At 48.2% G+C, this 25,658-nt stretch overlaps 1 protein-coding gene across 1 annotated transcript in view; it reads left to right on the top strand.

Annotated features, from left to right (window-relative positions):
* Nucleotides 1-25,199, top strand: part of CYSTM1 (cysteine rich transmembrane module containing 1) — a 58,438-nt gene extending 33,239 nt beyond the window's left edge. Inside the window, exon 3 of the mRNA XM_040239920.1 lies at nucleotides 24,868-25,199. Coding sequence (XP_040095854.1) covers nucleotides 24,868-24,977 — 110 coding nt within the window. The 3' untranslated portion in view covers nucleotides 24,978-25,199. The remainder of the gene's footprint in view (nucleotides 1-24,867) is intronic.
* The last annotated feature ends 459 nt before the right edge of the window (nucleotides 25,200-25,658 follow it).

Raw genomic sequence — 25,658 nt, 5'->3', positions numbered from 1 at the left:
CAGAGTAATGATCACCCTGGCTTTTTCACTGCCCGGACTCACAAGTCTCAGCACGTCACTTCTGTCACACTCTCTGGTGGCAAAGCCACATCAACATGAGTAGGAAGATCGTTGGAAACCCCCAGGCCCTGGTGCGGGTGAGCTCATGCTCAGTGAAGCATTCTAAATAACGAAAGTTTCTAGATTCTTGGGAATATGCCATAGTAACAAAACTATTTAAGGTGGCAGTTAAACACAGCAGCATCTCCAGTCTTATGTCAGAAAATAGGCCATCTGTCTTTTTAAGGAAAATTCTGTGAATTGGTTAGAAAGTCCTGAAGTCAGAGGTTTTTAAATTCTGTCACCAAAATTGAAATGGCTCCCACTCGGATACCTCAAATCATCGAAGTGTTCGGTTGCCCAGCTGATCACCCTCCCAAGCTCGTGGGAGACGTCACTCACCAATTCCAGCTCTACCTGCTCAGCCCAAATGTGGCTTCAGAAGCCTCCTTAGCAAAGGGTCCTAGGCAGCAGCTATGAACAAGGTGTAAATTGTTTGTTAGGTAGGATGTCGCCATTTACCATTCCTTGTTCAGCCAGTGCTCTCTTTCTTCAGTTCAATTCAGTCTCTCAGTCGTGTCCGACTCTTTGTGACCTCATGAACTGCAGCACGCCAGGCCTCCCTGTCCATCACCAACTCCCAGAGTTTACCCAAATTCATGTCCACTGAGTCGGTGATGCCATCCAACCATCTCATCCTCTGTTGTTCCCTTCTCCTCCTGCCTTCAATCTTTCCCAGCGTCAGGGTCTTTTCAAATGAGTTAGCTCTTTGAATCAGGTGGCCAAAGTATTGGAGTTTCAGCTTCAACATCAGTCCTTCCAGTGAACACCCAGGACTGATCTCCTTTAGGATGAACTGGTTGCATCTCCTTGCAGTCCAAGGGACTCTCAAGAGTCTTCTCCAACAGTTCAAAAGCATCAATTCTTCAGCACTCAGCTTTCTTTATAGTCCAACTCTCATATCCATACATGACTACTGGAAAAACCATAGCTTTGACTAGATGGACTTTTGTTGGCAAAGTAATGTCTCTGCTTTTTAATATGCTGTCTAGGGTGGTCATAACTTTCCTTCCAAGGAGTAAGCTTCATTTCATGTCTGCAGTCACCATCCGCAGTGATTTTGGAGCCCCCCAAAATAAAGTCAGCCACTGTTTCCACTGTTTCCCCATCTGTTTGCCATGAAGTAATGGGACTGGATGCCATGATCTTAGTTTTCTGAATGTTGGGCTTTAAGCCAACTTTCTCATTCTCCTCTTTCACTTTCATCAAGAGGCTCTTTAGTTTTTCTTCACTTTCTGCCATAAGGGGGTGTCATCTGCATATCTGAGGTTACTGATATTTCTCCCAGCAATCTTGGTTCCAGCTTGTGCTTCTTCCAGCCCAGCATTTCTCATGATGTATTCTGCATGTAAGTTAAATAAGCAGGGTGACAATATACAGCCTTGACGTACTCCTTTTCCTGTTTGGAATCAGTCTGTTGTTCCATGTCCAGTTCTAACTGTTGCTTCCTGACCTGCATATAGGTTTCTCAAGAGGCAGGTCAGGTGGTCTGGTATACCCATCAGAATTTTCCAGTTTGTGGTGTTCCACATAGTCAAGGGCTTTGGCATAGTCAATAAAGCAGAAATAGATGTTTTTCTGGAACTCTCTTGCTTTTTCGATGATCCAGTGGATGTTGGCAATTTGATCTCTGGTTCCTCTGCCTTTTCCAAAACCAGCTTGAACATCTGGAAGTTCTCGGTTCACGTTTTGCTGAAGCCTGACTTGGAGAATTTTGAGCATTACTTCAGTAGCGTGTGAGATGAGTGCAATTGTGCAGTAGCTTGAGCATTCTTTGGCGTTGCCTTTCTTTGGGATCGGAATGAAAACTGACTTTTTCCAGTCCTATGGCCACTGCTGAGTTTTCCAAATTTGCTGACATATTGAGTGCAGCACTTTCACAGCATCATCTTTTAGGATTTGAAACAGCTCAACTGGAATTCCATCACCCCCACTAGCTTTGTTCGTAGTGTTGCTTTCTAAGGCCCACTTGACTTCACATTCCAGGATGTCTGGCTCTAGGCCCTCTTTCTTAGAGATACTGAAATACAGAGAGGTTTAGTGACTTGCTCAGATGCTTGTATTTTGATGAGGACATAAGTCCTGCTGCTGCTAAGTTACTTCAGTCGTGTCCGACTCTGTGCGACCCCATAGATGGCAGCCCACCAGGCTCCCCCGTCCCTGGGATTCTCCAGGCAAGAACACTGGAGCGGGTTGCCATTTCCTTCTCCAATGCATAAAAGTGAAAGTGAAGTCGCTCAGTTTTGTCCACTCTTCGCGATCTCATGGCCTGCAGCCAGGCTCTTCCATCCATGGGATTTTCCAGGCAAGAGTACTGGAATGGGGTCATAAGTCCTGAATCCAAGCTAAATGCATTTCCTCTTTACTGCATGCTGCTGCAATCCAGCACTAATTCCACAGCAGCCCTCAGACACCCATCCAAGGAAAGTACCTTCTTCTCAGCCTATTTCTTCCCCTGTCTCCCCCTGTTTCCTCCCTCCCCCTCACCCCCCAGCCACAGAAAGAAACACAGAAAGCTAGTAGTTATAGCAGGGATAACCACTTTCCTAGTAGGCAGGTGGCAAGTGTGATAAAAGCTGGATTCAAATCCCCTTATTAATGCTAGGACCTGGGTAGATTGCTTAACCTCTCTGATCTTTGAGTGTGCCTGCTTCCCCTTGTAACCTTCATGGAGGTGATCTTTTTCTCTCAGCCTCTGTTTCCACAGAACCTAGAACAGTGCTGACTCGTGGTATATGCTCAGTAAATGTCTGCTGAATGGATGGAAATAACATCAGTTTGAAAGATGTTTGTGAATTCATGTTCCATTTCTGGTCCCCTTTCCCTTTGAGACTCTTCCCTTGCTATTTAACTGTCATAGGTCCAGATACTGGGCTTTTATTCATGTTCTTCTGGGTTAGGACTGACATTTGGCAATGTATGGATGTAAAATGAAATGAATTCTGCTTCAGCAGAGTCCCTAGGATGTCCCCATGGAGTTCAGAAGGCTGATTGGCCTTTGTGCGGGGTTTCTGAGCCTGTAAAGTGTGCCTGTTTTTGCTCTTTGTAATTTGAAGATGCAAAAGGTGAGTGCTTGCAGCAGGAGAGCCCTACCTGGGTCACTGGCCAACCAGCTGGCCTGTCCCCAGTCCGCAGCGGCCTGTCCCTAGTCCGCAGTCGGTGCAGGCTGGCACTGCGGCCTGGTTTGCCTGCGCACCACCTTCATGTCTGACGGTGCTCTTTCACTCAGTGCAGGGGTAAACGAGGAAAGAATTGAATGATCCAGAATCTCTGCTAAGAAATTACAGCTGGCTTGTTTGAGCCATTTATGCTTTTTTTTAAAATCAGAAACTCCGATGAGGCATTTTTCATTGCCCCGGGAAGCCTTTCCAGCGCAGATAAAAGTCCAGCTCAGTACCTTCTTTCTTCACCAGGTGTCAGATGACAGAATGTCCCGGCAAGGACTCTGCGTGGAGCCACCAAAAGCCACACTGGCTCAGGAATCTAGGTGGAGTCTCTCCAGTTCCCTGAGCTTCTGCTTCCTTATCTGTCATACTGTGATTGCAGGACTGAGGCAAAGCACAAACAAAGTCATATACCGTCCAGTGTACAGGCAGCAAGGACTCAGCATCCTCCCTTGGCCCACACCACTTTCCTGAATTTTTGCTTGTGGGTGGATGGGGCTGCTGAAGACAGGAAGCCCCCAGGGGAAAGGTGGGGATCCCAGTTGCTGAGAGTCATTCCTGATCTCCCCCCCAGAATCCCCACTGGCCTGAGGCAGCCATGGGACCCTCAACTCCAGAGTCACGTCATCTGCCTTATAGCTGGTGTCCCTCCTGCTCTTGCCCCTGCTGTCTGCTTTCTCCCCCAGACCCTCTAGACACTTTGCTTGTCACTCGGAGTAAAAACCCAGTCCTTAGGTGACCAGCCAGGCCCTCCGTGGACAGGCTGCGCTGTGCACTGCTCCAGTGCTCCTTGGTATTTGTGCTATTTGCTGTTCCCTTCCCCTCTGCCTTTCTCTTTGCTCCGAAATCGACCCGGCCTGTGTTCTCTTGATTCTTGCTCAGCTGTCACCTAGTCAGAGGCCTTCCGCCCACTCCCCTCTCCCCACCCCGTCAAATATGACACCCTAGCCTGCACTCTCCACACTCTGCCCGCCTCTTTCCCCGTCCCAGCACGGTGCTCTCGAGTTCCTCGGCTGCCTTCGTCCTCCTGCTGGAACTCAGGTTGCTTGGAGGCAGGGCCTTTTGTGCGCCGTGTTCACTACTTGATGCCAGGGTGCGTTGGCTGGCCTGCTGTCCCCTCCCCGTATTCTCTGCCTGCACAGGTGTCTCTGCAGCACCCGCTTGTGACGTTACCTTGGGTTCCTCTCCCTTCTCATCTTCTCTGTATAGAATCCTGGGAGTGGCTCTGAGTTTTTGCTGTGGGTCAGACCTGGTGCTGAACACTATATATCCTTCAGCTTTTAATTAGGGGGACAGCTTCATGAGGTGGGTCTTATTAAAGAAGAGTTTGCCCAAGGTCAGAGCTAGTAAGTGGCAAGCAGTCATTCTAACACCATGTGTGACCTGAGACAGACCCAGTGACCACAAGGAGGAAGTCTGTAGAAAGGGAGGAGGAAGAAGAAGATGAGCAAGGAAGGGGTATGAGATGGAGACAGTAAGGTTCCCAGAGCTGGCACAGTAGCTGGTAGTGAGTAGGGTTTCCAGAAAGAGCTATGGAAAGCATCAATCCCCAGGGCCTGTCCAGACAAAGGCACAGAAATGGGGCAAAAGGGAAGTTGCCTGTGGTCTGAGCCAGCCTGAACATGCTCACCTCCTTAACCAGGAGGAGGTGGGCTGCTTGTGGGGTCCTCTGGGGATCTGTGGCTCTTGACAAGGGCTGTGGCACCAGTATTTCTCTCAGCACTGGAGACCTCCCCTCTCCCTGATGCAGGGGGGGCCAGGACCGTGGCCCACTGGGCTTTCAGCTTGCACATCCTTACTTTGGAGAGAAAACTGCTCCTTCTTACTTTTGGTCATGGTCTCTTGGCTTCCATTTAGTTTGAGGCTTTGCTGCTGGCCTGAGTTTCTGTGTGATAGGCCAGAAGTTTTGATTTACCTGCGGATAAAGAGGTTTTGGGGAGAGCTGTTCCTCACCTAACCCTTGAGTGTGCCAGAGTAGAACCTATACAAGTTAAGGATTTAAACATCTCTTTTCCCTTCCTATTATTAGAATAAAGACCAACATTTCCAAAGGCCTTGAGAGGTCCTTCATGTTCTAGCCTTGCTAGCAGATTCTGTTTTCACTTCCTCAACCTCCCTAGGCCTCTCCTCCCGTGTGGCTTTTGCAAATGGTGTTTCCTCTGTATGGCTTGCAAAATCAAACTCTCCTGACTCAGTGCAAATAACTCTTTTTAATCCTTCCCATCTCACTCTTGAGTCACTTCAGTGATGCTGAGTGGTACCTCACCCTCACTCCCCCGCTCAGCTTGGGTCAGCTTTCTGTCCTTCATAGTGCGCTCTAGGCTTGTAATTTTACAGCCTTGTCTCTAGTTAGAGAATTAAGGTCTCCACCACTGTCCAAAAGTGTCCTGATTGCAGAGACTTTGAATAAATTGACTGACCCCTTGATTCCCCAGTGAGTACTTGTTGAGTGATTAAAGATGAAGAGGAGTTTGAAGATACGCAGGAGAGAGGACAGAATGAGTTTCAGAGTAAGCTTTGTCAACTTGTTAAACTTTTGAACTTGAATTTGCAGAAGGGATCATTTACACCACTTTCCTCTCTCTCATGCAATTCATTTGTTGGTCTGGGCTCTGAGCAGGATATTCACTGAGTCGTGGGTGTGTGAATTATCAGAGCTGAGAGATGCAGCTTTGGGTCATTTTTGCCTCCACTGAGTGGTCTGGTCACTGAACATAGTAACAACTCTGACAGAAAAAAAATTTTTTCCACTCATAGTCCAGATACCCCATGATCTCAAATCATTTTTGTGTTCTTATTTCCCCAGCAGTTCTGCTTCGATGCACGTGTCGTTTGCACCTGGCGGCCACTGTAGGGTAGATCCCGTTGTGTGTCCTGTCCCCTCCTCCACCGCGCTTACCTGTGTAAGCAGATTCCCTGTAGGGCAGGCTTTCTCACCCTTGGCACCTGGATATTCGGGTTGGGTGATTTTGGCGGGGGGAATACAGAGCTGTCCTGTGCACTGTATGTTTAGCAGCATCCCTGGCCTCTGCCCACTATCTGTTAGTAGTCTCTGCTCAGTTTTGACAACCAGCAGTGTTGTCCAGACTGTTGCCTTTGACTTCTATATGTCTTCATATTAAAGCTGTAAGTTGGGCTTTTGAGCCCAGTGGAGGAAAAGGCCTTCCTAATAAACTTTATCAGCAGCTAAAAAATTCATGACTTTTTTTTTGGTGGCCAGCCCAGGAAAAAGCCTCCAGGAACCTGGAGCTTTAAAGAATTCACTCGTGACTTCTTACTGGGTAGACAAGCTTTGTTTCTGAGCCTCTCTGCAGGTGGGTCTGGAGAATCTGAGTGTCTGAAAGCAATTCCTAGATTAAAACTAGCAGGACAAGAAGAGTTTGAGGCCAGTGGTCTAAGTTTTTGAACATTTAATATTAATTATTAATTGTTGAATAATTAATAAAAGCTAAATAAAAGAATGAATAGTTATCACGTGGTTATGGTGTATCAGGTATTTTTATGAGTCAGCTCTTTTAGTCCTTGTAACAACCCTGTGAAATAGGTTTTTTACCATCCCCATCATACAGATCAGAGTTCCCCAACCCCCAGGCCACAGACTGGTGCCAGTCTGTGGTCTGTTAGGAACTGGGCCACATGGCAGGTGGTGAGCAGTGGGTGAGTGAGTGAAGCTTTATCTGTTTTTAAAGCCGCTCCCCATTGTTCACGTTACCGCCTGAGCTCCACCTCCTGCCAGATCACCAGCATTAGATTCTCGAGTTCAGGTCCTACTGTGAACTGAACCTACAAGGGATATGGGTTTTAGGCTGCTTATGAGAATATGAGAATCATCCCAAAACCATACTCCTCGCCCCATCCATGAAAAATAATTGTCTTCCACAAAACTGGTCCCCAGTGCCTAAAAGCTGGGGACCACTAGTATAGATGAAGGGACTGAAGCAGAGAAAGCATGAACCTTGTTCATGGTCCTACAACTAGGAGGTTGTAGGACTGAGATTCAGACCCACCAGTCTAACCCCAAAGCCTGTGCTCCTCAGTGGCTACTGAGCACCTAGTGAGGTGCCCCATGCTGTGCTGGAAGCTCTATGGACGTGGCTTTGATTCTTTCTATAGTCCTTCTGGGTAAATTATCCCAGACCTTACACTCGGGGAACCTGAGTCTTACAGAGGCTGTAATGTCTTGACCATGGTTGCCTGGGAATCTGACCCAAAGCCTGACATGCTTCCATGTATCATTTGGCCTCCCATGAATGAGTAAAAGTTTCTGTTTTTTTTTTTTTTTTTTTTTAATAACTTTGTCTTTCATTTTCCCTTGGAATCTCACCTCTCACTCCAATAGTTGTTTAAATGCCTTGTGTAATTTAGTGCTAAGCACTAAGTAAATGTTGCTGTTTCTAATTAGGTCTTGTTCAGGTGTTTGTGTATATTATCTTATTTAATCCATACAGCAGTCCTGTGCTGGTGGTTTCCTATTTCAGAGATGAGGACACAGGTTCTGAGAGATGAATTTAACTGGCCTAAAGTCAGAGAGTCCCTGAGCCTTGAATTGAACCCAGGTCTGTCTGGTTTCAAATTGTATTCTTAACTTGCATGCTTATTTACATTACATTAGAAAATGCCCTTGAAATACTTCAAAATATTAATAATATATATAATAGTTTAAATATAAAATGTATAATATTCATAACAATAACATACATTGTTAACAGCAATGAAGAGGCAGGCCCACCTCTTCTCTCTGGGACCCTCAGTTGCAACTCTTCACAAAGAAGACGAGACTAGCCTTTCGTGAGTGGGCTCTTGGCACCAGTTTGATTCTTACTCCCCATGTTTGTGACCTCAGGCTTTAACTGGACAGATCTGCTCTGGTAGGCCTGCGCTTAAATGAAGCCCATAACTTGTCCCCCACTGCCTAGTGACTGCCCAAGGTCTGGGGCCTGGCGTCACATGAAGACAGCCTGGTCGCAAGGACACTGGGGGACCACAGGCTCCTAAAGATGGCCTTGCGCTTTCAATTCTTTTTGGATATAGAGACACAGTCTGTTTTGGTCAAGTGCTTAATGCAAAACACTTACTTTTTCAAAAGCCTTGGCCCGCCCAGCACTCAGGGGTAATGGAGTGTAAAAGGGCGGCTGCTCTTTGCAGGTCCGGTCTGCTTGGCTGGCCAGGGGCATGTGGCGGGGGTGTTGAAGTCCTGCCCGCCCCCAGACAACTCTGCCGCACTGCTTCCTCAGCCTCCCTCGCCCTCCAGGTGCCGCCGGGTTTTCGGCTCTAGTACTGCTCTCATCCAGTCTTGAAACTTGACAAACGCCTTTCCTTCACTTCTCACATAAGCCTTTTAAGTTAGGTTGGTATAAACAATGAGGAAATTGGTTTGGCGGGCAAGGAGAGGAAGGCTGCTTTGGGTGAAAGGGAAACTGGGAGGCATGGGTGGGCTTGGAGCCAGCACCAGGGTGTTGGGACCGCCCTGTGAGTGTGAGGCCACTAGAGTGGCAGGGTCTCTCCCTAGGACGAACCCTTCCAAACAGAAGGAAGACTAGCCTTGTTGAGAGCATCCAAGGCCCGAGCACAGGCCCTGAGGCTCTGCTGCACCCGTGTTGCTGTGGCCCCGTGCCCACGGGCACCTGCTTCCCCACGGTCAGTGTGGTTAGCCACAGGGGAAAAAATCTATATTCTGTTTATATTGTGGTTCCCCAGAGTTGAGATTCTCTAAAAGGTGGGATGCAACATGGGGTGGTTGTAACTAAAATGCTGGCATTGAAGATGGTAAGGACTGGCATCCTCATTAGTGGATGAGGGCTTAGCCCAGCAGATGCCGACACGAGTGTGGGGACCAAGCCCAGTGTGGTCACCAAGCCCAGTGTGGTCAGGGGCCAGAAGAGTGGCTTTCTCCAAACCCTGACTTAGTGCCACTTACGCAGACCCCAGGCCACTGCTCCTGGGGCCAACCAGGTTCTCACACAGAAAAGCACGGCTTTGTTTTTAAAGAACTTTTTAACTTACAGAAATAGCTCTTCCTTATAAAAAGTGATATACCCATACTTTTGCTATCCAGAGACAATAGTTTACATTTTCATGTAAATCTTATGGTCTGTGTTTCGTTCTTCATGATGCAGCCCTTTTGAAATTTGACTATTATGTTCATCTCTGTCCAGGAGATCTATTTGTAGCTGATATAAATGCTGCATAAAAGTGTGGTTTGGTGTTCTGTTTTTTTTTTCCTTCTTAAATTCATTAAGTCTGTGTCTCCTCAGCTGCATCTTGGCCCCATACAATGTGGGAGTCTTGTGAGCGGTGAGCAGTGGTTCTCAGTGAGGTCTCCATGCAGATGTCAGTCTCACCATGCTGACTTCATGCCTGGCCTCCACCCAGTCTCTAGAACTGCTTTTCCTTCTAGCCATTTATTTTTTTACAGTAACAGTAATACTTAAAATATATTATCCACTTACTTGGTGCCTGGCACTGTGCTGCTTTTCAAGTTAGCCATCTAATCTTTATAACAATCCCAAGAGGTGGGTGGTGTTATTACCTCCATTTTTCAGGTGAGAAAACCAAGCCACAGAGAAGTGACGGGAAATAAGTGCATTTTATTGAAATAGGCCATTTCCTGTGTGGCAGGCTTAGCCCCAGAGCCAGTGAACCTGGATCTGCAGCGGCTGGATTGGGCCGGGGGTGGGGCACTACAGGGATGAGGAGGGCCCAGCTCCCACCCTGAGAGCTGGTCTCAAACCTACTGAGAACCGCCAGCGAGTGGATCGTGGCAGTGTTAGTAGCCTGCCCTGGCCTTCTGCTGTTCCACACTCGGCCTTGGCTCCTTGAGGGAGTGGCTTCCTCCTCCAGGAAATGCACTTTCCTATCCACCCTTCTGGAAAGCCTTATCAGCTTGCAACCAGGAAGCTGTGTGCTGTCAAGGCTGCCCAGCCTTGTAGAGAACATCAGGAGCGTTCAGGCTGGTATGGCTGTAGATACCAACCCTTTTAGTTTCGAGAAGCCAGTACTGCTTGCCTCCTTGTCCCAGTGCTGGGCTCGGTGGCTTTTTCCTCTTTAGATCCTTGGTGCGATGGAAAAGGTGCCTCACTCCCTCCAGCTACCCTTACACATTCTCAGCCTTTTATTTTATTTTATTTTATATGTATATATATAATACTGTTTTGCTTTTAATTAAAAAACAATATACAGACTTATATATAACTATAACACAGCCTTTTACGGTTTATATAGATTTAATACATACGACAACCATAGCATAAAGGCATGGTAGTGGGAGGTAAATGCACCCATACTGTTGCAAATTTTCCTCTCTTTACTTGAACTGGTACAATAATAATTCTTACTTAATTGTGAAAAGTTAAGAATTTACATTATAGTTCCTAGAACCACCACCAAAAAAAATGTTTTTAAAATGGAGTTTAGTAGATAAGTTAATGTGGAATTCTAAAACTTATTTAACTCCAAAGAAAGAATGAAAGGAGAAACAAAGGAACAAAAAACAGTGTAGAAAAGGAAAAATAATAAAAGGCAGCCCCAAATCCAAACAATATTAATGATTACATTAAATTTAATGGACTAAATCTTTCAATGTAAGTCAGAAATTGAAAGAATAATTAAAATAACACTCAACTACATGCTGTCTATAAGAGATTCCACATGAAATAGAAATAAATATTATAGATAGGTTGAAAGTAAATGGATGGAAAAAATATACAAGCAAATAGTAAAAAGAAGTCCAGAGTGGCTATTTTGGTATCTGATAAAATAGATTTCAAGACAAAAATGTAACATTAAAGATAAAGGACATTTCAAAATAACAAATGGAGCAATTTGTCTGTATCATCAAAAAGATTTAACAATCATCAATGTGGCATGTGCCTAATAGCAGAGCTACAAAACACAAAAACCAAAAGTGTATAGAACTGTGTGCAAGACAGCAAAAGAGACACAGATGTGCAGAACGGACCCTTGGACTCTGAGGGAGAGTGAGAGGGCGGGACGACCCAGGAGAATGGCATTGAAACATGCACACCATCGTGCAAGAAATGAATCCCCAGTCCATGCCCGATGCAGGATACAGGACGCCCAGGGCCGGCGCACGGGGACGATCCAGAGAGACAATATGGGGTGGGAGCCGGGAAGGGGGCTCATGCCTGGGAACCCATGCACACCCGTGGTGGATCCATGCCTATGCACGGCAAAACCAACACAGCATTGCAAAGCAAAACAAAGTAAAAATAATTTTTTTTTTAAATAAAATTTAAAAAATAAATTTTAAAAAGAAATTTAAAAAAAGGAGAAATAGACAATTCCACTACATAGAGGAGATTTTAACACACATCTCTCAACAATTAATAAAACTCTTTGAGAAAAAATCAGGAGCTACATAGATGATGTAAACCAGACATTCAACCCCCTTGGCCTTACAGGTGCATAAGTGAAGCCACTCAGTCATGTCCAACTCTTTGTGACCCCATGGACTGTAGCCTACCATGCTTCTCCGTCTGTGGGATTCTCCAGGCAAGAATACTGGAGTGGGTTGCCATTTCCTTCTCCAGGAGATCTTCCCAACCCAGGGATCAAACCCGGGACTCCCTCATTGCAGGCAGACACTTTACCATCTGAGCCACCAGGGAAGCTCTACAGCTGTATAATACATCACAATACAGTCTTTCCAAGCAAGGGGTAAGTTTATGAAAATAGACTATATGCTGAGTCACGCTGCTGCTGCTGCTAAGTCACTTCAGTTGTGTCCGACTCTGTGCGCCCCATAGACAGCAGCCCACCAGGCTCCCCCGTCCCTGGGATTCTCCAGGCAAGAACACTGGAGTGGGTTGCCATTTCCTTCTCCATCTCAGCCTTTTAGACTCTAGAGGTTTTCTGAAGCTGGAGAAGGGCAGCCCCACCCCACCCCCACCCCATACACACATGTGCAGGCACACACACACACTTTTCCTTTAGAGGTTATCCCTGGGTGTGTGTGGTGATGTGGAGAGCTTTGTTCTTGGGATCCCAGGCATCAGAGTCTTTTCCCAGGGACATGCCTGCTTCAAGACTGTAAATAAAAAATGGTCCAGGGAAGATTCTAGTGCCTTTCAGTTGCATTTTCCTTAGGGGAAAAAAAATTCCATTAGATTTTCTTTTTGGTAGTGTCTTGATTCCCTCTGAGCTTTTCCATTTACCCCTGAAATAAGTCCATTTGGTAGCTTGGGATACCTTGTCAGCCTGGAGGATTTTAGAGTGGATGAGATTGTCTTTGAGTAAAAATGGGTTTTTGCTTCTGAGAGTAGGCGTATCATGGGTGGTTTATAAAGGATCAGTATTCCTTCCTCCACCCCAATCCCTGTCCAGCACCCTGGGCAGCCGTGGGTAACCATGAATTCCTTACAGCTATGGGCGCAGTGCCCTAGGCCTATGGATCTGAAGGAAAGGCTCTCAGGAGGGTCCCCCCCTCTCGAGAAGGTGAATCCTGGGGCTCTGGGGCCCACTCTCCCCAGCCCAGCCAGGCCTGGGATCCTGAGCTGTCTGTGCTTGCTTCACTCATTTCCAAGATATTCTCCTAGTCACATGGATTCCTTCTGGGATAGAGTGATAGCCCTGATACCCTCAGCCATTTCAGGGAAGTTCAGGATGAGCCAGGATCTCTCAAAGGATTTCAGTTGACCAAAGTGAGAGTGACACCTTCCTTCAGAACTTCAGACTGACAGGATATTCATCTTTTCTTAGTCACACTCTGCCATTGCTTCAGAGAGGAGCCAGCTGAGCCTGTATCTGAGCTTGCCTGCAAGGCCAGCTACAAACAGCTTTTCCAACTGAGGCGAAAGGTGCCAGACGCCTTCTGCTCACTCCTCCATTCATTCACTCACTCATTCCATGTCCCCTGCACCTCAGGTCTGTGGAGTAGACTCGGGGCGTGGTTAGTAACGTTGGCGTGTGCAGCAGAGAATCGGGAGCTAAGGGTCACCAGACTTCATCTTGGAGGTCTAAAGGAATTCCTGGACTGGACCTTTCCACTTTGTGGGCCTAGTAGAAGGGGCAGGAGGGTGAGGGACTGGTAGGATTCTTGAGGGTTGCCAGCTCCAGCTGCTGTTGTTGGGGGGTGAGGGGGTCGTGGGGATGCCTAGTGGTTGTGCCTCATTAGGCGGCTGTGCCCCTTGCCTTCCTGGGTCATTGCCCAGCAGCCTGGCATCCACAAGGAGGGGATCTAGGCAATACTTAACGGAAATAGCCACCTCTTTTACCTGATTTCCACGTCACTTGGTGGTTGTTCAAAAGCCTCAGTTTGTCAAATAGAAGGAGAAGCTGTCTGTAGGCTCCTAGCAGCTTTACACCATGCCAGTGTTGCCTCCAGTGTCTCCGCAGCTTCTATCCTTCAGGTCCCTGTCTCGAGAGTAGTAATGGCAGCTGACAAAAACCTCGAGCCTGCTGTATACCAGGCAGTTAGTGTGGCTTAACTAAGTCCCCAAGGAACCCAGTGAGGGCCAAGGTGCTGTTATTATTCGCATCTCACAAGTGAGAGAAACGAAGCTGGGAGAGGGGGTCACCCTTCAGAGTGGCCCTTCAAGTGGACCCTGGGGTACCGACTCTACAACCGCCTTTCCTCATCGCCACAGGGCTCCTTGGTGAGCTGTTAGGAGGCCAGGGTCTGTATGTGTCGTAACCTCAGGGTGCTCCTGACTCAGGACCACAGCTGGGCAGCAGGAGGGGCCCTCGGCCGACGGGGCTGGGCTTTCTGACTTTGCTGAGAGGCCTTGCGTTCTCCAGACCAGCAGGGCTGTGAATAAACCCACCACTTTGGGCAACTGAACCCCGCTCAGCAGATGAGCAGTCAGCTGTCTCTGTCACTCTTGACACAATGGGGCTCCCTTTGTATCCGCTCCATCACCAGGGCTAACCTCACCTAGCTTCCCACCTCAGCCTTTCGTGGCAAGGATTAGCCTGTCTCTTCCTGTTTCACTGGAAAGGTGGTTGGTCACAATGTTGGAAGACTTTTTGAATCTAGTTTCAATGACAAGCTGGCTAGAACTATTAATATTAACAGTAGAGTTGACCATGGAAAGAAGCTTTTCTATGGGCCAGGTTCCTCCTCTGTCCCCCTTTCTCCACTAGGGATGTCTCTGGCCTCACATTTGCCGAGGGACACATCTCAGCAGGTTGGGCGGTGGTTTTCGGGGCCCTTCCTGGTTGACTTCTGGGTGGATGCTGGGTTGTGGCAGTTACAGAGCAGGAGGAACTGTTGGGGATTACTTGGCGGAGCCCAGGCGCCCCTCACAGTTCTTTCCAAATCTACAAGGAAGACCTTTGTTGCTGGGAAACGGCTGGTGGTGTGCTTCAGGGAGTACAGGCCTGTTGAGGAGACAGTCATTACAAGTGAGGTTTGCCTTGCTGAGATCACCTTCTCACCATGCTCACTGAGAGGGGTCATCCTGTCCCGCCCCGCCCTAGAGGTCACTGTGTACCAGGGCTCTGCACTGGGGTGCATTCAGGTGAAAACACAGCTATTTTTACTGTCGCCAAATTAAGCTTGACCAAGGAGGAAGAAATCAACCTGGGGCATTTTGCATAAATATATCTGCTAGGACTGTTAATCAATAACGTAGGAACCTGGTACCTGCAGATGCCAGTTGTGGTCTGTATATGTAAGATAAAGACATACTCGGTGTTCGATAAAAAACAATGGGGTGGTGTTTGCCTTGTGAGAAAATGCAGCAAGACCTATTTGAATGAGACTCCCGAGGCCGGTGCTCAATGTGAGTCAGACTAACATTGACGATAGCAGAGGGGCCTGTGCCCGTCTGTGCCTGGGCACTAATGGGAAGGGCCTAGCAGTGACCTTCGTGCTGATCTCTGTCCATCTGGGCCCGTTCCAAAGAGCCAGTTCAGTTCAGTCACTCAGTCGTGTCCGATTCTTTGCAAGCCCATGGACTGCAGCACACCAGGCTTCCCTGTCCATCACCAACTCCTGGAGCTTGCTCAAACTCATGTCCATCGAGTCAGTGATGCCATCAAACTATCTCATCCTCTGTTGTCCCCTTCTCCTCCTGCCCTCAATCTTTCCCAGCCTCAGGGTCTTTTCCAGTGAGTCAGCTCTCCATATCAGGTGGCTAAATTATTGGAGTTTCAGTTTCAGCATCAGTCCTTCCAATGAACACTAAGGACTGATTTCCTTTAGGATTGGCTGGTTGGATCTCCTTGAAATCCAAGGGACTTTCAAGAGTCTTCTCCAATACCACAGTTCAAAACTGTCAACTGTTTGGCGTTCAGCTTTCTTTACAGTCCAACTCTCGCATCCATACATGACTTATGGAAAAACCATAGCTTTTACTAGACAGACCTTTGTTGGTAAAGTAATGTCTCTGCTTTTTAATATGCTGTCTAGGTTGGTCATAGCTTTTCTTCCAAGGTGCAAGCGTCTTAATTTCATGGCTGCAGTCACCATCTGCAGTGATTTTGGAGCCCCCCAAAATAAAGTCAGCCACTGTTTCCATTGTTTCCCCATCTGTTTGCCACGAAATGATGGGACCAGATGCCATGATCTTAGTTTTCTGAATGTTGAGTTTTAAGCCAACTTTTTCACTCACCTCTTTTACTTTCATCAAGAGGCCCTTTAGTTCTTCGCTTTCTGCCATAAGGGTGGTATCATCTGCATATCTGAGGTTATTGATATTTCTCCTGGCAATCTTGATTCCAGCTTGTGCTTCATCCAGCCCAGCATTTCGCATGATGTACTCTGCATATAAGTTAAATAAGCAGGGTGACAATATACAGCCTTGACGTACTCCTTTCCCGACTTGGAACCAGTAACAGTTGCTTCTTGACCTGCATACACATTTCTCAGGAGGCAGGTAAGGTGGTCTGGTATTCCCATCTCTTGAAGAATTTTCCACAGTTTGCTGTGATCCACACAGTCAAAAGCTTTGGCATAGTCAATAAAATAGTATATGTTTTTCTGGAACTCTCTTGCTTTTTCAATGATCCAATGGATGTTGGCAATTTGATCTCTGGTTCCTGTGCCTTTTCTAAATCCAGCTTGAACACTTGGAAGTTCTCAGTTCACGTACTGTTGAAGCCTGGCTTGGAGAATTTTGAGCATTACTTTGCTAGCATGTGAGATGAGTGCAATTGTGTGGCAGTTTGAGCATTCTTTGGCATTGCCTTTCTTTGGGATTGGAATGAAAACTGACCTTTTTCAGTCCTGTGGTCACTGCTGATTTATCCAAATTTGCTGGCATATTGAGTGCAGCACTTTCACAGCATCATCTTTCCAGATTTGAAATAGCTCAACTGGAATTCTATCACCTCCACTAGCTTTGTTCATGGTGATGTTTCCTAAGGCCCACTTGCCTTCTCATTCCAGGATATCTGGCTCTAGTCCAGTCATCACACTATCATGGTTATCTGGGTCATGAATATCTTTTTTTGTATAGCTCTTCTGTGTATTCTTGCCACCTTTTCTTAATATATTTTGCTTTTGTTAGGTCCATACTATTTCTGTCCTTTATTGTGCCCATCTTTGCATAAAATGTTCCCTTGGTAGCTCTAATTTTCTTGAAGAGATCTCTAGTCTTTCCCATTCTGTTGTTTTCCTCTATTTCTTTGCATTGATCGCTGAGGAAGGCTGTCTTATCTCTCCTTGCTATTCTTTGGAACTCTGCATTCAGATGCCTATATCTTTCCTTTTCTCCTTTGCCTTTTGCTTCTCTTCTCTTCTTAGCTCTTTGTAAGGCCTCCTCAGACAGCCATTTTGCCTTCTTGCATTTCTTTTTCTTGGGGATGGTCTTGATCACTGCCTGCTGTGCAGTGTCACGAACCTCTGTCCATAGTTCTTCAGGCCCTCTGTCTGTCAGATCTAATCCCATAAATTTATATGTCACTTCTACTATATAATCATAAGGGATTTGATTTAGGTCATACTTGTGGTTTTCCCTACTTTCTTCAATTTAAGTCTGAATTTGGCAATAAGGAGTTCATGATCTGAGCCACAGTCAGCTCCCGGTCTTATTTTTGCTGACTGTATAGAGCTTCTCCATCTTTGGCTGCAAAGAGTATAATCAATCTGATTTCTGTATTGACCATCCGCTGATGTCCATGTGTAGAGTCTTCTTTTGTGTTGTTGGAAGAGGGTGTTTGCTATGACCAGTGCATTCTCTTAGCAAAATTCTAGTAGCCTTTGACCTGTTTCATTTTGTATTCCCAGGCCAAATTTGCCTGTTACTCCCGGTATCTCTTGACTTCCTACTTTTGCATTCCAGTCCCCTATGATGAAAAGGACATCTTTTTTGGGTGTTAGTTCTAGAAGGTCTTGTGGGTCTTCATAGAACCATTCAACTTCAGCTTCTTCAGCATTTCTGGTTGGGGCATAGACTTGGATTACTGTGATATTGAATGGTTTGCCTTAGAAACAAACAGATCATTCTGTCTGTTTTTGAGATTGCACCCAAGTAGTGACCCAGGAGAAAGGAGCAGTGACCCCACAAGAGACTGACCCAGACTTGCCTCTGAGTGGCCAGGAGTCTCTGGCAAAGGTGTGGGTCAGTGGCGGCCTGCTGCAGGGTCGGGGCCCCTGAATGTGGCGGCTGCGGGCGTGCGACTTGAAAGGAGGTCATTATCTTCATCACCTCCACCATAGTTTGGCCTCAGGTCAAATAACAGGGAGGGGACACAGCCCCACCCTTCAACAGAAAATTGCATTAAAGACTTACTGAGCATGGCCCCACCCATCAGAACAAGACCCAGTTTCCCCCACAATCAGTCTCTCCCATCAGGAAGCTTCTATAAGCCTCTTCTCCATATCCATCAGAGGGCAGACAGAATGAAAACCACAATCACAGAAAACTAACCAAACTGGTCACATGTTAGCCTTGGCTAACTCAGTGAAACTATGAGCCGTGCCGTGTGGGGCCACCCAAGACGGACAGGTCATGGTGGAAAGTTCTGACAAAATGTGGTCCACTGGAGAAGGGAATGGCAAACCAGTTCAGTATTCTTGCCTTGAGAACCCCATGAACAGTATGAAAAGGCAAAAAGATACAACACTGAAAGATGAACTTCCCAGGTCGGTAGGTGCCCAATATGCTTCTGAAGAAGAGTGGAGAAATAACTCCAGAAAGAATGAAGAGACGGAGCCAAAGCAAAAACAACGCCCAGCTGTGGATGTGACTGGTGATGGAAGCAAGGTCCGATGCTGTAAAGAGCAATATTGCATAGGAACCTGGAATGTTAGGTCCATGAATCAAGGCAAATTGGAAGTGGTCAAACAAGATGGCAAGCTGAACATCGACATTTTAGGAATCAGTGAACTAAAATGGACTGGAATGGGTGAATTTAACTCAGATGACCATTAATATCTACTACTGTGGGCAGGAATCCCTTAGAAAAAATGGAGTAGCTCTCATAGTCAACAAAAGAATCCAAAAAGCCAGCTACCCTCTGATGAACCTCACCCTTTTTTCGTATAACCTAGTGCCTGAAACCAAAAATAAAAAATAATTTTCCTAGTTCTGTTTAGCATCCAAAATCATGGCAATTGTTTTCTTATATTCAGGGGCAGTGACGTTGGGAGTTTGTGGGTTCTGAGTCTATTTCTGTTCTCCTCTTATCTTTTCTCTCATTGCTTGTTCCCCCAATTGCCTGGTTCTAAGCGTCTTTCCCGCTGCTCAGCAGGCTGTGAAATAACAGATCCTGTGGTCAGGCCCTGTCACCACCACTCCCTCCTTGGGAGTTCAGGCCATGATGAGTCTTACCAGTCAGGAGAGAGGTCGGGGCTGGAACACAGTTGGGCCAGCCTACAACGCTGCCTGTTTGTAAGTGAGCCACTCAAAGCCAGCATTTCTCTAGGCTTCCTTGTGAAGGAAGGAATGCGAGGACAGGGCAGTAACTGGCTGGCGTTCCTGTCTCCTCAGCTCACCCAAAGGCCTTGTCCAGGCTCTCTGTTGACTACTGGTGACCGCCGCCCCCAGCGTGGTGTGCCAGCACGCGCTTCCTCAGCTGGCTCGTGGGCTCTTCTGTCCAGGCTGTCTGTGGGCTGCCTGAGTCAGGCCCAGTGTCCTTTATTCCGGGACTCCGCTACAGAGTTGGCCATGTCAGGGAAATGAGAAGTGAGCGTGTGGGCTGGGAGGGACCCTGAGCAGTGTCCCTGTCTCCTCTGGCACATCCTCTGTCTGTGAGGTCCGGCTGGAGCATTCTGGAGGGGTTTTCGGGCCGGAGGGCAGGCAGGCACCTCACTGGCAGAGCAGACCTCCTTTGCGGGGTGGCGGGATCCACCACCCACCAGCCCAGGAGAAGGGACAGCTGCTAGGACAGAACGGCCCTGAGGCACCAGCCCACGGAGCTTTGCCTGCTGGGAAGCGAAGCTCTGAGCCATATCCCTTTCCCCAGGTGTTGATATGCCTGGAACCCTCCCAAATAAGCAGAGGATGAGAGTATAGAGTTTACCATTTTAACCACTCGTAAGTGTACAGTTTGGGTGGCAGTAAGCCTGTTGACATTGTTGCGCAGCCGTCACCACCATCTGTCTCCAAAACTTGGTTCATCATCCCAAACTAGAACTCCCCACCTGCTAAACAGTAAGTCCCCTCTCTAGCCCCTGGCAACCACCATCCTACTTCCTGTCTCTACGAACTGACTCCTCTAGGTACCTCATGTAACAGGGGTCATACAATATTTGTTCTTCTGTGACTGGCTTATTTCACTTAGCAAAATGTCTTTAATCCATGTTGTGTCATATGTCAAAACTCCTTTTTTGGACTGAAGAATATTCCATGTTCCTTTCACCCACCGGTGGATACCTGGGTGGCTTCCACCTTTTGGTAATGCAAACACGCTGCTGTGGACATAGGTGTGCAAATACCTGTCCAAGCGCCTGCTTTCAGTTCTTTTGAGTGAGTTGTAAAGCACAGGAGCAGGATGTCTTTGAAGGTCAGTTTCTGATGACTCACCCTTTTCCACTGAGGGCTGGATTTACGGGCCAAAAGGAAGCTTTACTCATGGCCTAATTTTAGACTATAACGCAACCACCACTGGTCACTCGTAACATCAGGATTCCTTTTGATATTTGATAGGATTTCACCACATGTTAAAATTCCAGTTTTATGTATTACCTTTTGTGGACTACACTTAGCTGGCGACTCCCTTGTGATTGTGGCGGCCCCCTTGTCACTCAGTGGTGGGCATTGACCCTAGGCAGTGCACTTCCTTACAGCTGGCTTGTTCCAGGGGTGCGGGCTCTTGCTGACTTCACCCCTCCTCACCCAAGTTGGACTGGTCTTCTGGCCTTGTCCCCACCCCGGGCTCTGTCCTGGGACCCAAAACCCTGAGCCCCTGCCAGCTGAGAATATTGAAGTCACTTGTCTTCAACTCCCAGCAGCTTTGGGCAGGCATGGTATTATCCCCCAGGTCTACTGGTTCTCATCATCTTTTTTTATTTCATCCAGTTTTCTTACACATTTAGTGTTACTGGCATTATATGTCATTTTTTCCCCAGGAAAATAAAATACTTTTCTGAAACAGCTTGGCATTTGGAGTTGCCACAGGAAGTGGTCTTCCCCGCACCAGCTTAGACCAGCCTGAGGGCCCGCATCTAGGGATGACAGGCTTAGCGGATTCACCTGTCCTGTCGTGGGCCCCTCGACCTCTAGAGGAGACTTCTTTGGCCAGTGCCCGTCTGTATTTGCCAGACCAGTTAAGAAGTGGACATGGGAACACTGGGAGAAGACCTGCTCCCTGCGCTTTATAGTCTGTTAATAGTTGTGGCACTTAGAAACCCTGAGGATAAACGAGCCATTTCTGAGGCAGTCCTGTTTTCTTATCTATTCCAGTGCTTCAGGTAAACAGAAAGCACTGCTGGCCCACAAAGGGAAAGGCCATCGCTCTTAGCCCCAGGCTTTGTTCTAGACACTGACTGACCACTGTACACGTAGCCTCCCCTTTTCATCTGGGGACTGCCCTCAGGCCTATCTCTGTCTCCGCTTGGTATTTCTCAGACCAAGGTTTCTGAATGATTGTACTGATAGGTGATAGCAGCAGATCAGAGTCAGAAAGATCTGGGTTGGGCTGGATCAGGTCAGAAAGGCTTCTCGGAGATGCACGGGGCCCCAGGTCAGGGTGCTGTCCTGCAGGTGGCCTTAGTATGTACTAAGTACCAGGCAGCCATTCTAGTCTCCTGAGGGTTGCCTTATTTGCCTCTGGTTTTAGATGCTGAAGGAAGAAGGGAGGAGTTTGCCCTCAAACAAACAGCAGATAAGATGCTTCTCAGAGGGTCTGAAAGATCTGTGTGTTGAGTGGAAGGGGAGAGCCTTTCACATAGTAACCCAACCTAGAGCGCGATCTCTGGCCTGACCCTGGGAGGAGCCTACAAGTGGATCAGGCCACTATTCCTGGCGCTGACGTGGAGGACAGGGGCATTTCTCTGCCCTGGGGCAGGCGAGCAGTTCTCTGGCAGAGAGAGGAGGAGAGGAAGCTGTTCATGGGGTGCAGTGCCGGACCTGGGAGGGGGCTGGCATCTCTGCTCAGGTGTCACAGCCTGGATGGGAAGGTGGACGACTGGCAGGTGGTCTGGGAGGCCCTGTGCCACCCACTGTGGGCTCTCGCACTGGGTCAGTGCCACAGAGCCCCGGGCGCCGGGTCTCAGCAGGTGGGGTGGGTTGTCGCTGCCGCGGGCCTGGCAGTCAGGATGCAGGTCAGCCTCTGGTCCTTGGGTTACACCTTGTGCTGTTATCCTGTTTATCCCCTGCTAACCAGGCCCCTCTTCTGTCCCAGCTCCCTGTCCTGGACTCTCTCTGAACTTCCCAGAGTCGCACTTCCCCAACCCTGAACTTGGGCTCTGATGCCATGTGGTTGGTTGAGGCCGAAGGAAAAGTGACAGGGAATGAGAAAGAGAGAGAATGTGTGTGTGTGCGCATGCCTAAGTTGGGGTGAGAGCAGGGCCTAGAATTGCTGGCAGCTCTCCTCCAGCAGTCTTCCAGCCTGCTGTGGGGCCACGGGAGGTGGGGGCCTGACTCTGTTCAGCCAATCCCCTCAGGGCTTCGGGCACACCCTCCCTCGGGCTGGACCTACCTGCTGCACAGTGAAGGACTAGGTGACCTTGCAGGCCCTTGGCTCCCAGAACAGCCTGTAACTGCCTCCTGGCCTCTGGTTTATTTCTGAGTCCGGGTGAGCCCCCCAACCCCTTCTTTCTACCTGTGTGTAGGCCACCTCTTTAGTCAGTCCTGGGAGGGGTCTCCCTGAGAGTCAGTCATTTTAATATGGTAATAACACCAATGAGCATTTATTGAACAGTGACAATGTGCTGGGCACTGTGCTGTAAGCGTTTTGCATGTCTAATCTCTTCATTTTCCCTGCAACCCTGTGGGGTGTAGATTACTGATGTCACTCTTATTTTACAGCACAGGAAGCTGAGGCTAAGAGAGGTTGTCACCTGCTCAAGGTTACATGGCCAAGGAGTAGATAAGCCTATATTTAAATCCAATTTGATATGTCTTATTAAAAATCTCTGTTCTGAAATTCTAATTGTGGTCTCTCACTAAATTGGAGCAGAGTGTCTGGGAATTGAGACCTGGACTGGGGCAGCCATATCTGATAGGGAAGTTGCTTCCCTGCTTCTCTGAAGTTCCCCATCTCCAGAATCTGATGAGAACCCACTGCCTACTTACCCCACCCCTACTCCTGTTGAACCTCGGGTTCCTAGGGAGAGACATTGGAACCTCTGGGGCTGCTTTAGGGCGACAGGGGTCTGTGCTGGGGGGCTGGGTCTGTGCTGGTGGGGGACTGGGTCTGTATGGGGGCTCTGCTGTGGTGGTGGGAGCAGAAAGATCTTGATGTTGGCACTTAAAGCAGTGAGTGAGAAAGGGGAGCCAGGAGGGGTGGTGAGGGACCTGAAGGCGGCCCCTGGCAGATCATGGGCTCCCCGGGGTTTGCAAGGCTAGACCGACTGTACCTGCTCCTCGGCGCCCTTTGTGCCAGACCAAGCTCAGGTGGGCTCCTGACTCCCTCCTGCCCAAACCCGAAGGAGCGGAAGAGAAGAGGCTGGGGTTGGTTGGGGAAATGCCAGCAGCTCCTGTCACTGGAGAGGGAAGAGTACAAAAGGAACCCTGGAAGTGGAGCTATTGGGGACCTGGTGTGGTGGTGGGTTTTCTGGCTCATGGGGCTCAGCCTTAGGAATTGCACCAGCATGAGAACCCTCCGGTCTCCAGGCTCCTTGCAGGGGGAGCGGTGATCTGATCCGGCCACTGCTTGCCAGGTTGGCCCAGCAGAAACCCTAGCATGTGCCTGGGGCTGAGTCAGCAAAGCCTGAGGGAAGTCAGAATTGCATTGAAGGCAAATCTGATGGGTCAAACTCCAGGCCATCGGGGCCACCAGGCCCGGCTGTGAAGGGAGCAACATCACTGGGACCACAGGTTAGGGGAGCTGGGCCAAGGCTGGTCTGTAGGTAATCGTGACACTGGGCAAGGCATCTGGGATTGAGGCCAGAGCCACCAGGGAACCCAGATCAGTCGATGCCAGCTGCCCCCAGAGAAAGCCCCAGAGCCAGCACAGTGGCAGAGGCGAGAGGGGGTCTAAGCTGTGTTGAACCTGGACAGCCCTCCCTCCTGCCCACAGGACCCCAGCAGTGACATGGAGGAGCAGCAGCTTTGGGTGTGACTTTGGAACTGCGTGAGCCTGGATTTGAGAAAAACATAAAATGCAAAAGCAGAGTAAAAGCCCCTACCCCTCCACATTCTGACCTTTGTTTCTTATATCCTTTCAGATATCTGTCTGTATGTCTGTGTGTGTATGTGTATCCTTTTCATTGTACAAACATAACAAGTGCACTGCTGTATACCTTGCTTTTATCCTTTGCTTAATTTATTGGCAGGATGGAAGAACCATCTCCTTCTTCTTAATGGCCATTTAGTATTCTACTCTGTGGGATGTATTAGCTTATGTAGTCAGTCTCCAGGTGATAGACATCAAGGTTGTTGCTAGCTTGGGGTTATTTTGATACAGCAGCAATCACAATGTACACACATTTTTGAACAATGAGACAATTGTTTCTTTAGAAAAACCCTAGATACAGATTTTCTGGGTCAAAATTCTATGCAGCACCCTACCGCCCCCCACATTCTCTTTCAAAGGGCTTCTATTAATTCACATTCCTACAGACTGTGTTTGAGAGTTACAAATGATAGTAACAGAGCTGTTGTGAGGATTAAATGAGACGATGTGTAAAGCTTTCAGCCAGTGCCTGCCACATCTGGCTGCAGGGCGCGCCTCCCCACAAGCTGTATGACTTTGTCCAGGCAGGCACTGGGCGGTGTTTGGTGGTCAGCTTGGGGGAGGGGGGGTGGCAGGCAACAGTGATCTGACAGCCGCCAAGCAGATGCCACCTTCACTCCCTCATCCAGGAAGCTGCCTGCCTGCCGCGTGCAGCGGTGACAGCGGGGCGGGGCGGGGCGGGGCGGGGCGGCCCGCAGCCAGGTGGGCGTGGCTCCCCTTCCCGGAGCCATTAGTCTGGAGGGAGGGGGACTCGACCGGCTCCTCAGACGCGCTAGTGCCTGAGCAGCACCGGCCACCGCGGCTCGGCTCGCGGTCGCCTCTGACTGGGTCTCTCTCTCCCCGCCTCTCCCCTGCCCCCCAGCTTACGTGGTGGAGCGGGAAAGGAAGACGGAAGACGCCGGGTGTCAGGCGGCCCTGGCCGCGTGCTGGGCTGCTCTCTGCTGCTGCTGCCTCCTGGAAAGCCTGGACTGAGCAGTGGGGCCCCAGGTGCCCCCGCAGGCCCGCTACCTTCTGTTACTGGAATAAACAACTAGTGCTGCACAGTTGACAGTTTTTCTTTCATTAAAAATTACCTCATCTACAGACTTTACATTTTAGCATCTGTGATGGGTGTGAAATGGTATCTTGCTATTTTACCTTCCCTGCTTACTAGTGACTTTGAACATAAATATGTTTTTGACTTGTCGTTACAAATCTTGTGAATTGCTTGTTAAAGTCTTAGCCCATTTTTTTCTACTGGTTTGTCTTCTCTTACTGATTAGTAGGGAAACTTAAAAAATTCCACACACTAATATCTGTCACTTTTATAGGCTTAGAAATACCTTCTGCCTGTCTCTTAACCTTTTTGTCGTGTATTTTCTAGTATGAAAGTTTCTAAATGTTATGTTTATTGATCTTTCCCTCATGCTTTGTGTTGTAATCTTCGATGCAAAGATAAGTCTATATTTTCTTCTAAAAGTTTTTTAACATAGTCTTTAGTCCACCTAAATTGGTTTTTGATCACGGTGTAGGATAGGGTTCTGGTTTTCTTTTTCTATTTTGATAGTTTCAACACCATTTACTGATTAGGTCACCCTTTCCCCATTGATTTAAAATGAGATTTGTCATATACCAAATTCCCACATACAAATGGGCTAGAACGGGGAGTCTGGT

This window comes from Oryx dammah, unplaced genomic scaffold (assembly GCF_014754425.2).
Source record: "Oryx dammah isolate SB20612 unplaced genomic scaffold, SCBI_Odam_1.1 HiC_scaffold_5, whole genome shotgun sequence".
In the NCBI taxonomy this organism is placed as follows: Eukaryota; Metazoa; Chordata; class Mammalia; order Artiodactyla; family Bovidae; genus Oryx; species Oryx dammah.
This window is presented reverse-complemented; position numbering and strand designations above follow the sequence as displayed.